Source organism: Perognathus longimembris, chromosome 24, assembly GCF_023159225.1.
Source record: "Perognathus longimembris pacificus isolate PPM17 chromosome 24, ASM2315922v1, whole genome shotgun sequence".
In the NCBI taxonomy this organism is placed as follows: domain Eukaryota; kingdom Metazoa; phylum Chordata; class Mammalia; order Rodentia; family Heteromyidae; genus Perognathus; species Perognathus longimembris.
This window is the reverse complement of record NC_063184.1, coordinates 32,722,011-32,737,795: the sequence shown is the minus strand read 5'-3', so window position 1 is coordinate 32,737,795 and position 15,785 is coordinate 32,722,011. Positions and strand designations below refer to the sequence as shown.

General features: G+C 46.8%; 1 protein-coding gene across 1 annotated transcript in view; it reads right to left on the bottom strand.

Annotated features, from left to right (window-relative positions):
* Slc7a11 (solute carrier family 7 member 11) overlaps nt 1–15,785 on the bottom strand; it is a 53,273-nt gene that overhangs the window by 26,311 nt on the left and 11,177 nt on the right. Inside the window, exons 4-6 of the mRNA XM_048333559.1 lie at nt 14,971–15,096; nt 11,004–11,103; nt 4,848–4,892 (exon numbers count right to left, since the gene is read on the bottom strand). Coding sequence (XP_048189516.1) covers nt 4,848–4,892; nt 11,004–11,103; nt 14,971–15,096 — 271 coding nt within the window. The remainder of the gene's footprint in view (nt 1–4,847; nt 4,893–11,003; nt 11,104–14,970; nt 15,097–15,785) is intronic.

The following is a 15,785-nucleotide window of genomic DNA, read 5'->3' as shown; positions in this document are numbered from 1 at the left end:
ATAACAGGAATCAGAACAGGGTAAAATTAATTAGCCTCGGTTATTGCTCCTAAAACTTACAAGTTTTTTCATCCTAGATTCCAAACATAAATCTCAATAAGATTGCAGTTAGAATTTAGGAACAAGTAATATAAGAGCAAATAAAACATTCAAAAGCATTGCCCTTCAACGTCTGGAATCCTTACAATTAAAAAGAGAAAAACCTAACTGGCTTCCACAGAGCTCTTGAAGTACTAATATCTGTCTTCTCTGATTCCTCCAGGGTAAAGCATTCTAATCCTATCCCTTCTGCACCACTTCTCTGCCACTTCAGCCTTACGTGAACTAAGCGTGCGGGAGCCACGTGTCTTTTCTATGCCTAGGCGAAGCTGAGAGATGAAGCAGACTTGGATCCCGAAGCGCATCCACCCCAGGTTCCATTAGCGAGGAACGTTCAGACGAAGCAGAAGCGACGGGGTCTAGGAGAGGCGTTTGCTCTCCACGGGCGGCCCGGCTGGTCCCGGTGCCAGCAGGCCAGGGCTGCCGTGGCCTGTCTCAGCTTCCCCACCAGGATCGACACCCTGCTCCTGTGGCGTGCGTGGATAAATGCACCCAGGAAACGCACAGGACATGGAATGATTGTAACTTAGGTGTCCACAGCATCAACAACTGAAGACAAGCCGTGTGTCCTGCTTTATTGTCTTTCCCATCAGGTAACAGTTATATGACATAAGTAAGAGGCCAGGTACACCGGTATAATAAGAAATTAAATAGAAAATGAGCAGATTAATAAGCACATGACTGCACACGTGCTAAATGTTTAGGACTTGGGACGCCTGAACTAAATGCAAGCATCAGAATTGTGTGGAGCAAGTGGATGCATCCATTCTGCCTTACACAACTTTCTCTGCTGCTTCATTATCATTGGTACAAGGTGTGATGACATTGAGGTACCAATTAATATAAATTGGAAGTAGTCAAGGTATTAATTAAGCATGACACTCTGATTACTTAAGCCTTCTACTAAAGTTGATTACTCAGAGCCCGTTGAGCAGCGCCCGTTCTTCAGAAATGACTGATGATATCAAGCCTTACTGAGTTCCTCTAAGTCTATGATTTCCAAGTCTTCAGAACACAAGGAATAAATGAAGTGAGAAGAACAGGGGAACACGTCTACTAGACAAACTGACTAATCTCAGACCCTGAAGGTCAAAGCAAAGCAAACCATTTGTTAGCTTTCATCAACCAGAGACATGATTTATCAACCCAAGCATAGGATTACAAACATTATGCATCTCAATGATATGTTCTTTGTACTGTGAAACTTTCGGGGCAATGACAGATTGTCTATCCCATACGAAAGTAACATCAGAAGGCAAAACTCATCATAGTTTCAAAAACGTTATGATACATTTTTAAATGGATATATTATCAGTAATCTATCAGTATTACCTATGCCATGTGGCGAGATAATATTTTTTTTAATTCTGGTATCCCTTCAGATCGTATGCCCTTCCAAGTCTAAAACTCAGACATTTGTGTCCCTCAAAACACTATTTTCATTTGAATATATTTATCTGTTGAGCCACTGAGCATGCTACAGATATTTACAAAAGGAACTATTCTCACATGAAAGCTCAGTGTTAATTAACACAGTTGCAAAGATTGCTACTTACATCAATCTAAAAGTACTCAGAGAAAAAGATATATATTGTAAGAAAGGCCATGAAAACATTTCTCGACCTGCTATGTGCAGTTCCACAGGCAGAGATTTTTTTTTTTGTCCAAGTCTTTTCCACACTTGTTACAACACCAAGAACCACCAGGCATACTTACATAAGGCAGATCAGTCATTTTTCACAGACTGATGTTATGTAACCTAAAACGCTGCTCCAAATGAAATAGCATGTGAAGGGCAGTCCAGTGAGGTGAGAAAAGAACTTTCTGCACTCTATCTTACTTCAAATCACATTACTATGCTCACTGACCTAAATGAGTTACCCCTCTTTCCATTGCATCACAACTGCAGGAAAGTTTTATTGCCTCCATGGAGGAGGGTAGTAAGAGGTGTTGTATCTTTGGCTGGTGACTCATTTCACCAGCTGCCAAAAAGTTCCCAGCTCTGGCACAGCTGAACATAGGCCCTGTGACGGCTGGGGAAACACGCTGGGCACATCACAAGACAGAACTGGAATTATTCTCCCTCGTACCTATAGGTCTTGTGGAACCTTGTCTACCTACAAAATAATACAAATGACACATCTGGATGAGATCCACAGAACTGAACTATCTGTTCTGGATATTCAACTCTAAACAGTTCCCAATGTATTCCTGTGTTTTACTCATAAAATTCTACTTTAAAAGACTTAAATTGTTCATTCACATTGCCAGGAGAAGCTGCGTTAAAAAAATAAGGATAATCAAGTTACTCAAAACCCTTAGTTACTTTTACGATAAATATATGAACACTTACTGTGCATTAGGGCAAAAGTGTGGCTTTTCTCCTATTTTAATTTTGAGAAAATATTTAAAGGGGTGGACCTAATTTTTACACCAAGTCTTTCATATAAGGATTGACTCTCTGAACAGCTGGTGTGAAGGGTTTAAAGGTAGTAGAACCTTCCTTCAACCTGTGTTGGCTATAACTCATGACAGCGGCCTCAACAATCTGGAGGTTCTTGCTAGACACCCGTGGTACACAACTTTAAACCTAGGTGCTCAGAAGGCTGAGCTCTGAGGCTCACCCTTCCCAGCCAGCCTGGGGTAAGACAAAGATTTTTCTGCCAGGGATGGCTTTGAACTATGATTCTCAGATCTTAGCCTCCTGAGTTGCTAGACTCAGAGGTATGCGCTATCAGCACCTAGCTTCTGAATTCTCCACTGATATTAATTCATCCACACAATCACGTGATAGATCAAGAGCCCGGCGGGGCAAGCTACTGTGTCACAATGTACCTGAAATTCAGATGGAGCTAACCCTGGCATGAACAAAATATGATGAATCCACAAGGGAGGCATGGCAAACAGAAGCCATGTCTACACGATTAAAAAGTACATTAGAAGACAGTGTGATTTCTATACTGCTGGTGTGCCACCTAACAAACGTTACGGATCACATCCACACACCTGCAACTCCTCATTATTTTTAATAAGCAGTATGTTCGCCCATTATGTTTTAATAATTGATCCCTTTAAGATGATTTTTGGACTTACAAGTGATGAGCAGAAACCATAATAACTTCTCCTACGTAAAGGAAATTCAATGAAAATCTCATATAAAATGCCCTAAGAGTTGCTGCCTTATCTCTGTGTTGCCACGTGCACACTAATTACTCTACAAAGCACGCCAGGAGGGCCAGCCTATTTATCTTTATCATCATCAATGGGTTTGCAGTCCTAGAGGAGCTTATCGTTTCCAAGAAATGGGAGGGAGAGCTAGTTCCCGGCAAATATGTGTTCTCTGTCTCCAATGCCAGTAGCCAACATGACAGTACTGCCGCATGTGGGTCATGCTTCTTAATCAAACAGCTTGCAGAGCAGTTGCGTCAGACGCCACGCATCCTCCGTGCAGCCTCGGGCCTCCCGGGCCGACTCCGCGCTCTGGCCCGGGGCGGGCTGGGCGGCCGCCCAGGTACAACGGGGGCCAGACTGCCTTACCTGGTTGTCAGCCCTGCGGCGTGTGGTCCACGTGCAGCCCGTGTCTGCATTTCTGTGCTCCCTCCACCTCCTAGAAACCAAGTCAACCGCTCTTCCTCTCCCCCTCCTCCCTCCTTCCCCTCTCTCTTCCCTCTTATCAGGCTGCTAGGGGAATGCTGGCTGACTCGTTCTTATTCATTAAGGTGTAAACAGCATTTTCCTACATGGAGTTAAGTGCTTCGTAGTTCTTCTCTGCCAACAACTCTGCTATGGTATTGATCATACTGTTACTTTCCCCCCCACCCCCCCCCATTTGATGGAAGATAAGAATCCATAGTCATGCATGACACTCCTGACTCAATTGCTGGGACAGAGCTGACGCTGAATAGAAGTGAAATGAATTGATTAACTTCCCGCTTCTTTATTTCACGTTATAGGTTTTGAATTTTCCTCCTTTGCCAATGGATCTTGATATTGGCTTTCTGCCCCAAATCGACAGTTTATACAAAAGGCATAAAGAATTTCATTTTTTCCTCCATCTATTTTAGGAACATACAAGTCATTGTCAAACCATCTGATTTTCAAATTGTTATTTAGGAAGAAAATGTGCAAAATTAGTCATCCTCTAAGTTTGAAAGTTCCTATAACCTTCTGCAGTTATTTCAATGCTTTTCATAACTAATATTCCACTATTTGCATTATTGTCTTTAGTCAAAGTTTTAAAAGTCCGTGCATTATTTGGAATAATGAACTTTTGAGCTTCAAGTTGTATAGGTAGCTGAGAGTCCATGCACATGTTTAGGTGAGACGTGTTACTGAAAATACAACTTCATTCTTTCTGGCTTACAGATGATAAGGAAATTTAGCCTGTCATGCAGAATATACAATTATTTATATATAGGTTGTTATAAAGCCAAATACATTTTATCTTCCTAAGAGAAGAATAGTAAGGATGACAGTGACAAAGTTCAGTGGCCCACAATGAATTCCCTGTTTAACTCAACGTTTTCAACTGCATCCTCTTCCACGCGCTTTTCCTTAAAACTGTCAAGTCCCATGGGTAAGTTGAGGCAATTGGGGGACAGATGGAGGACCGCAGAGGGGTGACACCAGTCAAGACGCACTATATTCGTACCTGGCAATTCCACTCGAAAGTCCCTGGCATAACTACCTAAAGATAATTCTAAAGGAATACAATAAAAAAAAAATTCAGGTTCAACATGTTTACTTACCTTTCAGGATTTTCTACTTCTTCAGTGAGAAAATTGAGGTAAAACCTGAAAATAGATCAATGGATTACCAACCATTAATATATACATTGACTACTGAAAACCAGAGCATCACACGGTAATAGTTAAAACTGCAATCAGAGTGGCTTAACAGGAACCTCGTACAAAAACACTGCTCGTAAGAAGAAAACACAAAAACGCCCACAACTAAAAATGCCCACGAGTAATGTTTTTATTGAACCATATTCCTGCGATGCTGAAGCTGCATCAGCGGCCGGGGCTGCGCACCAGGAGTACGTGGCTCGCGGAAGGGCTGCTGGGTAGTGGGTTACGGGTGATAAACGTCTGTGAAGACGCCATCTCCAATATACTGAGCAAAAAGCGGGGCTGAAGGCATGGCTCAAGTGGCCGAACACCAGCCAAACGAGCCAGCTAAGCAAGTGTGGGGCTCTGGTGGCAAAATAATGCCAAAATGTATAGCGCTATGAAGTATGGAGCAGTATTTCCCAGTTTAAGGAGAGTTATTGGTTTCTTAGATAAAAACATCTCGTACAAGAAGGAGTAAAAAAAAAAAAAATGACTTTAATAATATACGCTTCGAAATTACCAAGATTGAATTTCAAATCTCCTACCAAATAAAGTAAGTGTTTCTGATGATGGCTATTTTAATCACTGAAATTCTTCTACACGGTACTCGTAAATCACAACATCACTCCGCAAGCCACTATAAATCCATTTGACTCTAATATATCTACTTGCAGCAAAAAATAAAAAAGATAGTACATCCTCAATTCTCACCTCTTCCTTCCAGGCCACTTTTCTGAAATAACTTCAACTCACAAGACGGAATGATCATTTCTCATTCTTGCCAATTGAGGCAGTCCACTTTTGGCACATTGCACCGTCAATGAATGATTAAAAACCAAGAAAAAAATGAACATTTCTCAAGTCCACAGCACTTTTCCCTGTCTCTTATGTGGCAAGAAGCGTTCTGGGTGATTCCTCAGCACCATATAAACAGAAAAAGCCAGAAGTGGTGCTGTGGCTCAAGTGGTAGAGTGCTTGAGCCTTGAGCGATGATGGAGGAGGAGGAGGAGGAGGGGGAGGGGAGGGGAGGGGGAGGGGGAGGGGAGAGGGAGGGGGAGGGGGAGGGGGAAGGGGAGGGGGAGGGGGAGGGGGAGGAGGAGGGGGAGGAGGGAACAATTAGCTACTTCTTCGTTTCATTGGCTTGGAAATTTTCACAAAATAAGCCACATTTTCACTAGAATTTCCTGTTGTTATTCCTTCAAAAGTTAAAGAAAATAACCGTGTGTGTGTGTGTGTGTGTGTGTGTGTGTGTGTGTGTGTGTGTGTGTGCTTCTGGAACTTGAACTAAGTAAGGGCCTCACAATCTCATTTGGCTTTTTTCCCCTTAAGGCGGGAGTTCTACCATTTAAGTCCCACCTCTACTTGCAGCTTTCTGCTGGTTAATTGGAGCTAAGAGTCTCCAGAACTTTCCTGCATGAGCTGGCTTCAAATCATGACTCTCAGATCTCAGCCTCTTGAGTTGCTAGGATTACAGGCGTGAGCCACCAGTGCCAGGCTATAATAACCATTTGCATGGGTATACAGGAGCATACACGCACGGGTAGAATTTCTCCACACTCCAAAAGCAAATGATGGGAGGTAAGGAACGAAGAGGTGGGAAAAACAAAGAGGTGGTAAGGAAATCCACCTTGCTCCTTCTCTTTATCTGATGTTCAGGATTGAGATGTCTACCATCTCAAGGGCGAGGTTTGAGTGGATTCATCTAAGATGCTGAAAACGCAGTATCCCGGAGGATATACTCAACGTTCATAAACAGCGATCTCTTATCATAACTACAGAGTTAAGTTCCAAAAGACAGAGATGGTTGTTATTTAGGAGAGCAACCGAGTAATTGCATGTGAGATACATGCTTGGAGAAAGACTTGACATGCTGGCTAGAATGCTGAGGCGAATGGAAGGAAGAGGAGGAGGAAAATAAACACACAAAGTCTCCCACCAGGACCAAGGAAAAAGAATCACACACGCACGTGCACACACACACATGCACACGCGCGCACACACACGAATATCTCTAGACTTTTTATGTCCTATCGCCAGTTCCTTCTTAACAGTCGTTTTAGAAACCAGTACTTTATAGCAATTCTAAAGCAAGGAGGGAAATATGCGGATGCCCTCAGGTGAGGGAGGAGAGGCCCCCCGGGGGCTCGGGCAGGTGGGGAGAGGAAGGAGGACGCCCCCCCTCCCCCCCCCCCGCCCCGCACCCAGCACTGAGTCCCAGGCCTCCCCATGGAGCCTGAAGAGCGCAGCGCCCCAGGGCCGCGCCTCCTCCACTGTGCACAAAAGACCCTGCCAGGCCAGCCGGGCCGCGTGGCCGGCTTGAAAAGAGAAGCTTCTTCTTTAGATTAGACACAATGGTACAAAATAATCCCAGCAGGTGCTTCCGCCAAGACTAAATCCACAGAGGATAAGACTTAAAAGAAAGACACTGAAAAGCGATTTTCTCTATCACACAGCTTTAAAAAAAGAAAAAAATCTCACCACGCCATAGTTAGCTTTGGCTCCGGACAAGGGATGGAGATTGGCTGAGGTTCCCCTGGACTACAGGGGTGCTGGCCGGGGCACCTCCCTGAATGCGGACTTGGGCAATAATACGAAGGTTGTGCTGACCTAGCGCTCACTCGGTGACCCGGCTTGTCTAATGATTTCTTTTCCCCCAGTGGTATCTCTGTGAAGTGGTTCTCATCGTTCTGGAAAGTCCTTCTTTCCTCAGAGCCAAAAGTTGACAGTGTTCAGCTTCGCTGGCTTGCTGCCTTGTTCCTTCTCGACTGTAGGAGCTGGATCGCTCATGGAGCCATGGGTCCAAAATAACAGCGGCCCTGCGGCTCTGGGCAGACAACCGGCCAGCCAGTCGTGCGGACAACAATGGTGGCCTCGCTCCCGTCTCCCCGTGTAGGACCTCCATTCCTGTCTCCTTCTTTATTGTTGTCCCTGTCCTAGCAGCAGCAGAGGGAGTGCTGATGCATTTAGAACAACTCCACTTAGTCTACAACTTGCTCCTCTAATTACACCGGGAAAGATGTCTCTTTGGCAACGGCTTTGGCCTCCAGGTTGGTCCATTGACATCCAGATAACAACTTTCCCTCTGAACTCCAAACCAACAGACTCTGCTCCGCACAGCTGCTCTGATCTACGACTGACAGGTGTGGATCAAGGAGCCAATGACATCCACGCCCTCACAAGGTGGCAAAGGACCCCCGCATAGCAGTTACCCATCTGTCCCGGCACACACGCGGCTCGTGTCAGATAGCATTCCGTGTAAGATTGGGGACTGACACCCCACCGCTGTGATTAAACCCTCAAGGCTATGAGAAAAATCAATGTTGCCTTGCTCCTTCAAAGAGGGAGCAGACGTGACAATTGTCAGGGCACACACACACACACACACACACACACACACACACCCATTCCCTTTGTAAACAGTCACCTTCCGGGCTCAACATCAGTAAAATTCAATATTAACAAGATAATTGAAAATGCAAAGGAGTCTTTATACATGGAGGAATCTATCAGCCCTCCACAGCCTTCAAGGTGGAGAAACTTGACTCCACATAAAACGGGCGACTTAAATACTCAGAGCTGGGTGATGGAGAAGGCAGGAGGGCGGAAAGATTTGCAGATTCGTGAGAACAGGTGCACTGGTGCTCACAGGCAGAAAAAAAAAATTAAACAGAAAGCTTCACCCGACAGAATGACTCGAATCTCCCTTGTGAAGGTTTCCGGGCTTCACATGGCTGATGGAATTTTCCAGTGGCCTTGCTCCCCCCCAAGGCTCCCGGCCTTGTTTTAGAGATGCATTTGAAGCAGGATAGACAGACACGGAGGCATGGGAATCGTATTATCTGAAGCAATCACGGAAAGGGGCCAGGGCAGCAGTGAAAAGCAGGGAGTGAGCAGAAGAGGCCGCTTCGCCCTGGCCATCCTCCGTCAGGGGACTGCAGACGCCAAGGGGCTCAACCTGCCTGCAAAGAGCTGCTCCCCAGTCTGGAGAGAAGAAGCCTCCACGGCTTCCTGTGCCTTGGGTGGGCTTCGCCGGTGTGACCCAACCAGAACCCAACAGTCAGACAGTAGAGGGGGGCCTCCGGGCGGGCTCCACCACCCGCACCCCCCAGGGCAGAAAGAGTGAGGACAGCACAGGGAGCAGGGAATGGTTCTCAGTTCCCTTCAGCCCTGCTATTCTACAACAGGCCCTGGTTAAAAATCAAATAAATGCTGATGCCGAGTGAGGCGAGACGCCTTCTTGGTGTGACAGCCGGAGACGTTTGTCATGAGTGGACCTCGGGGACTTGGGATTTGGGACGGAAACGGGGACAGTTCCAGGGACACACTGAAGTCCTTTTTGAGCTAGTGAAGTCTTCTCATATTACTTCTCAGTCCCACACGGAACATTCTCGCAACTCAAGCTGTCCACATTCTACAAACAGCAAAACGAGATAGTGCCACTGTTGACTCAAAACCAACGCGTCTACCACAAGGATTTTCATGTGCTAAGGAATGCTTCTGTACCTGCTGGACTTGAATTCAACGACTCCTCACGGAGTTGATCAAAGGGAGCTGAGGCAAGTTCAGCTATGACCCGCTACTATTGCTACTTAAGTCCTTGAACAAAGTAAGGTGGAAACGTGACGTTCTGAGACCTTCGCGGAGACAGAAGGCCTCCCGGACAGACACGCACGCGTGACAGGAAGTGGATTCTTGTGTCAGGATTTTAACCTGCTTCGGCACGTATTTTTGTCTTCAGGTGTTGGAGAAGTTTTGAGGAACATGTTATTTCCTTTCAAATGTTACGTATTGAGCCGGGCACTGGGTGGTTCATGGTCATAATCCTAGCCACTCAGTAGTAGGTTGAGATCTGAGGATCTCGGTTCAAAGCCAGCCCAGACAAGAAAGTCTGTGAGACTCTTATCTCCACTAAACTACCAAGAAAGCCAGAAAGAGAGAAAACATTACATATGGATGCCGATGAGTTTATTATCTTGATTTCTCCTTTTCTGCCTGTGAAGCATTATTTTGACCTCTCAGAAATATTTATATATCTCAATCACTCGCCTCTCACAGGAAATTAGGAAAAAAAACAACACTAATCACTATTAAGTACTCTCGGCCAACCACTAATCTCTCCTATCTGCTAGCACGAGGAGTTCACAAGCAGTTCACACTGCTCTGTATACCAAGCGTGTGTTTGTTTTTTCCCGACACCGGGTTAGGTCTAGTAGTGACCTGCATGGGGTTCACGGGAACCATGCCCTGAGTTGTGGGACCTGGTCGTTCTGAGTCCCTGGAGCCAGGGCCAGTGGAATGACCTCCGGGGCGGGATCTGTCTGTCTTGATCGGCCGTCTTCATCTTCCCCACCCAAAGGGAGCCTTAGAAACCAAAACCGCGCTTCTGCACAGAAACCTCTTCTCCCCAGAGCAAGTCATAAGGGCTACAAACATTGATCGAACTTTCTCTGGCCTTTCTGCATCGGGATCTGGCCACAGCCTCTCTGATCTTCCTTGTCAGACAGGAGATCACCGTAGAGCCTAAGACCCTTGTTGCGCAGGGTGCCCTGAGAAGCCGGGAAGGACTTGAACAGACTGCAGTGGAGACTGCTCTGTCGGTCTGCCTCCGTCATTCCAAGCCCTCTCCCGTAGAATAGACTGCTCATGGGGTTTCTAGATCTTCATTTCAGAACACTCTCATGTCCCATGAGACATTAATTTTTGTTTAAAAAGTTACCATGATCTGGGCACAAGTGGCATATGCACAACGCTAGCTGCGCAAGAAACTAAGCTCTGAGGATCTCAGTTCAAAGCCAGCTCAGGCCGACAGCTAGCAGAAAGCTGGAACTGGACGTACGGCTCAGGCCAGGAGAACAGGAGGCCCTGAGTTCAAGCCCTAGTCTTGGCACATACCCAAACCGATTACCATGAACGTCATTTAATCATTTAATGCAAACCAAACGTAGTAGCTGCAGAAAACTAGGATACTTTTCATCACTCAACACCAGTGTCATACCAGAAATTCCTACAACAAAAGACGGGTGAACAGGAGAAAACCATCATTGTTTAACGTTTCCGGAGCTATCAACTTACCAGCCAGCGTATGAATACATTCCATAGTAAAAAGCCAGGGGCAAGCCCATAATGCTTGCATCTCTTCCTGAAAAGGGGTCTTTGAAGTGCTCTGTGTGCCCTGAAATTAGAATGGAAAGGTTTTACAGCTCTCCAGGGAACTGCTCATCACTTACGCCAATCACAAACATGGGGTGGGGGGGGGAGGGGCAGGCAGCATGTTGTCTAGACTTTGTACGGTCTGCTCATTGCCAATTCTATCTATGAGTGCTGGTCACTCTCGTGAGAATTTTATCTATTAATACTGGACCCCAAAAGTTCACTGATCGCCATCCATATTTACCACATTTCTCCCTAATAATAATAGAGCGAAATCCAAGATGAAAGGGGCTTTTTAAAAGGAACAATCTCTCCTTTGAGTGTGCTTCTATTTTGAACACGAAAGACAACTGAGGGATTTTCTGTAAACTGTAGTTTTAAAGTTTGATAGAGGGCTGGGGATATGGCCTAGTGGCAAGAGTGCCTGCCTCGGATACACGAGGCCCTAGGTTCGATTCCCCAGCACCACATATACAGAAAACGGCCAGAAGCAGCACTGTGGCTCAAGCGGCAGAGTGCTAGCCTTGAGCGGGAAGAAGCCAGGGACAGTGCTCAGGCCCTGAGTCCAAGGCCCAGGACTGGCCAAAAAAAAAAAAAAAAGTTTGATAGAATTCTTATAAGGGAAGAAAAGGTAGGGCTTGCTTTAAAAAAAAAAAAGATTCACACAAATATCAAGGGTCCACTTTTGACGAGGAAATCCCACAGGATTCCAGAGCTACCTTCCCAAATCGTTCAGCTTTCGGCTTCCTGTTACAAGAATCCCTGGTGGGGCCTTCCACCTCTGAAGGCCCCGCGGGTCAAACCCCGCACCCAGATCCCCGAGTCGCTTTGGGGCGTCGCCGCCCTGTATCCCGGCTGCGGGCTTGGGGGCGGGCGGCTGAAGCCACCCTGAAACCACGGAGCCCAAAGTGCCACGGGGCTGGGAGGCCTGCACCAAGGAGCCGCGGGGCGGAAGCCCCTCCACCCTGTCCTGATGAAGGCCACGCTTTCCCTGGAGAAACCGCGGAACCCCAAACCACGCTTCAAACGGACTTGGCACCGAGAGGGTGGAACGGGGCGTCTAGTCCTCACGCTCCCCAGCTCTTTGGTGAAGGGAAGCGTGTCCTTTCAGGCCTATGTTGTGGGTAGTTTATAAAGGTTGCTTTAGTCAGTATTTACAATCAAACTCTTCCGTAAAGTCGTTCTTTCCCAAAGGAGAATATCCAAACCAGAACTGATTTTGTCAGTTCTGTGTAAATAAGGAAAGGAGGCGGATGAGGGACACCCCCCCCCCCCCCAAGCCCAGGGCCTGCGGTGTCAGGGCCTGCACTGAGATGCAGTCTGCTCATGGGAACTCAAAATGGAGAAGGGTCCGTTTTTACATGGGATGAATTTCTCTTCGAGGAACCACTTTGCAAATGTAGCTCATTGTTTAAAAAAAAGTGATAAGGTGATTTAGAAATGTCCATTTTACTAAAACATCTCTGCATCTTCGCAGAAGGCAAACATAAATACTGGGATTCAGATAAAAAGCATCTGGGTATTCTTTTATCATGATCTGTGGTTTCCTTAGACTCGAGAGACAATATTCCTCAGAGTACAATTATGAATAATCAATGAAAAAAATCTATAAAGCCTGAGTCATAAGCACAGATCTTCAAAAGTGTTCTTTTGAGGGTATTACAAAAAGAGGTGCTTTGTTTCCAAACTTAAGAAATATTTTGGCTGCAAGATAGAGGGTTCTGGAAGATGAAAGTTTCCATATTCAAAGGAAAGTTCACCAACTCTTGATACGTGAATACAAACACTCAACTATCTTCAGGATCTGAATGGAGCATACATAAATGCACATTGCGTATCAGGGAAGCTTTTCTCCCTCCAGATCTCCCTCAGATCAACCTGGGGAATAGAAGATCATGTCACAATTAAGGGAAATGACCATTTTGTTAGCAATAAAGCAAATGTATCCCCTAAGAATGCTCTCCTAGGTATTAAAACTACTTCAAATGTGATCACATTCCCAGGGCACCATGCCATCAGGTGAGAACTCAAGAAGCCTGATCATATTAACTATCAAGGTCACTAATACTAAAGCACGACTCTTGTAACTGACAAGAAGAAGCTAAGAACGCCATCATGAACTGTGCTCTCAAAGAGCTCAGAAGAACGTGCCATCTGGGTAAACAAATCCCACCTCACACACACGTGGGGTTGGTGACTTCAATTGGCTCTCGACTATAAAACCACCGATGCCACCACGTCTGGTTGTAACATAAAGACGCAAAAAAATAGATCTTAGCTTAAAGGCATGGTGTAGATTCTCAAAACCAGGAATGTAAACTAAGGCCAGAGAAGGAGCGGTGCTTCAGAGAGCCCGCGCAGATGAAAGGGCTGAGAAAGGGAGAGTAGCGACAGAACAGACTTGTTTTGCCTCATGTGTGAGCAGGCCACGCGGTTGGAGGCCAAAGTGAATTCGAAGAACAAGTTCACATCTCTTCACTGTAAGCTCCAGCGTTCAAGAATCATTGTGTTTTTCGGAGCTGGCTGAGGCTGCCGGATTTGATGAAAGCACTCTGCCAGCAGGGCTTGAAGAGCCCCCACAAGGCTTATTACACAGACCGCAGCAGCTCTCTTCCAGCTGCAATGACCAAGCGCTCCTTCTCTGCTATTATCTTGGGCCTCAACCAACAGGAATGATGTTGTTGACCTTTGGCGTTCTCTCTTGCCTTGTTATAATTCTTCTCTTGCAACGTCATTAAATTTCTCTAGAAATTACTATTCTTGGAACAATCTCAATGCAAACATTAAATGCTTAACATGCTCAAGTTCTATGTCACCACTTCACCATTCTGTCTTTTATTTTATGTTCTGCTTGAGTGTCTGGCGCAGGTTAAATAACTCTTGTGGCCCATCTTCTCTCCAAACCATTTCCACAGAATCGAAACAATGGATGTACCTTCCTCTCTCAAACAATCCAAACTCTAAATGACAACGCCCCTTGACTTCTTTTTTTATTACATAGCAGACAAAGGCAAATAATGTGAGAAATGGTTTCCTTTAGAAACACGCATGTTACCTGAAAAAATCATGTAAAAATAAAAGCTAAGCTTGGATAACTAGTTCCATGATCCTACAAATATTCTTAGAAATGCTATTTTATATCTAACTTCTCTCCTGAAGAGGTCCTCTCAGGACAAAAGAAGTTCTCTTAAGTCTTCCCTCTTTTTTTTCTTTCTAATGCCAGTACTGGGGCTTGAACTCGGGGCCTTGGGCTCTCACTCATCTTTTTCCCTCGAAGCTGGCACGCTAGCACTTGAGCCACGCCACTCTTCCAGCTTTCTGATGGTTCACTGTGATGTTTATTTTCTGCCCCAGCTACCTTGAACCCCCGATCCTTAGATCCTGGCTTCGTGCGCGGCCGGGCTGGCGGGCTCCAGGCCCCGGGGCCCAGGAGGAGAAAAGTGAGCGGAACTCAAGAACCAGAATTATGAATCATCCTCCATTCTTCTCTCCAAAGCGATTGCATTTTTTTTTTAAAAATTATGATCGAGGAAGCGCAAAGTAAAAAAAAATAGACGGCTACGTTTCTCGGAAGCGAATGCTGACCTCCAGCTCTGTTTTCTGGCCCCTTTGGGCTTGGCACCCGGCCATGGCTGCCTGAGCCCTCACGGGTGGCTCCTGGGGTACGCTGGGACCCGCCTTCCCCTCTGGCTGCCACCCCACTGTAAATCCACCACGCTCGGGAGGCGGGGGGGTGCTCAGACCCGCCCCCTTGATGCCAGTCCCACTGAAGATCCACCCACCCCCACACACAGACTAACCGAGACTCCCCGCAGAACTTAGTGTACCAGCGGGCCGAAGGCAGACGGGGATTGGGGTGGGGGAGGGGACATTTCCTCTTCAGCCTTACCTTTCGCTAACTGTATCACCCCGGGGATGATGATGAAGAGGATGGCGGTGAGCTTGCAGACGGTGAGGCCGATCTGGAGGCGGGCGCTCCAGCTGACGCTCATGCTGTTGAGGACCATCACGGCGGCTGCGCGGGGGCAAGGGGGGCCGACAGGACACGGGGGGTGAGGCGGAGCCCGCAGCTGGAGCTCCCCCTCTCCCCGCCCCCCACGCCGCCCACCCCTCACACGCAGTGACTTCTCCCCCGGGCTCCTCGGGCCTCCTGTTATCCGAGCACCCCGGACCCCGGCGGAGCTGCGCCTCGGCCGCCCCAGGGCTGCAGCCTAACCAGAAGCCGGGCAGCCGGCCCCCAGGCCCCCCGAGTCCAGGGCGGGAGCTGGGGCGCCGTCCTGCGTCCACGCCGCGGGGAACACGCTGTCCACGTCGCTTAGCCGACGACACTGGAAAGGGATGGGGGGACTCACTAAACGCAAGGGCTTTCCTGAGTTTCCGAAATAAACAACAGCTACTTTTTTGAAGGTGTGTGTGTGTGTGTGTGTGTGTGTGTGTGTGTGTGTGTGTACAGCCGTATGCCTATCAGCTACCCATATTGTAGCAAGAAAACAAGGGACAGCTCTCCAGGTCCCAGCTTCGCTCCCTTTGAGTAATTGCTAATTTCACACACGAGGAACTAATTACATCCGTTCGGGCTATTTATTTATTTTGTTCGTCTCAAATTTTTACCAAAATGACAGTACCAGGACATGGAGTCTTTGCTCCGCTTATTTATGATACGCTTTCCTGAGAACTGAAATGCAGCAGTGTAAACTCCATCCA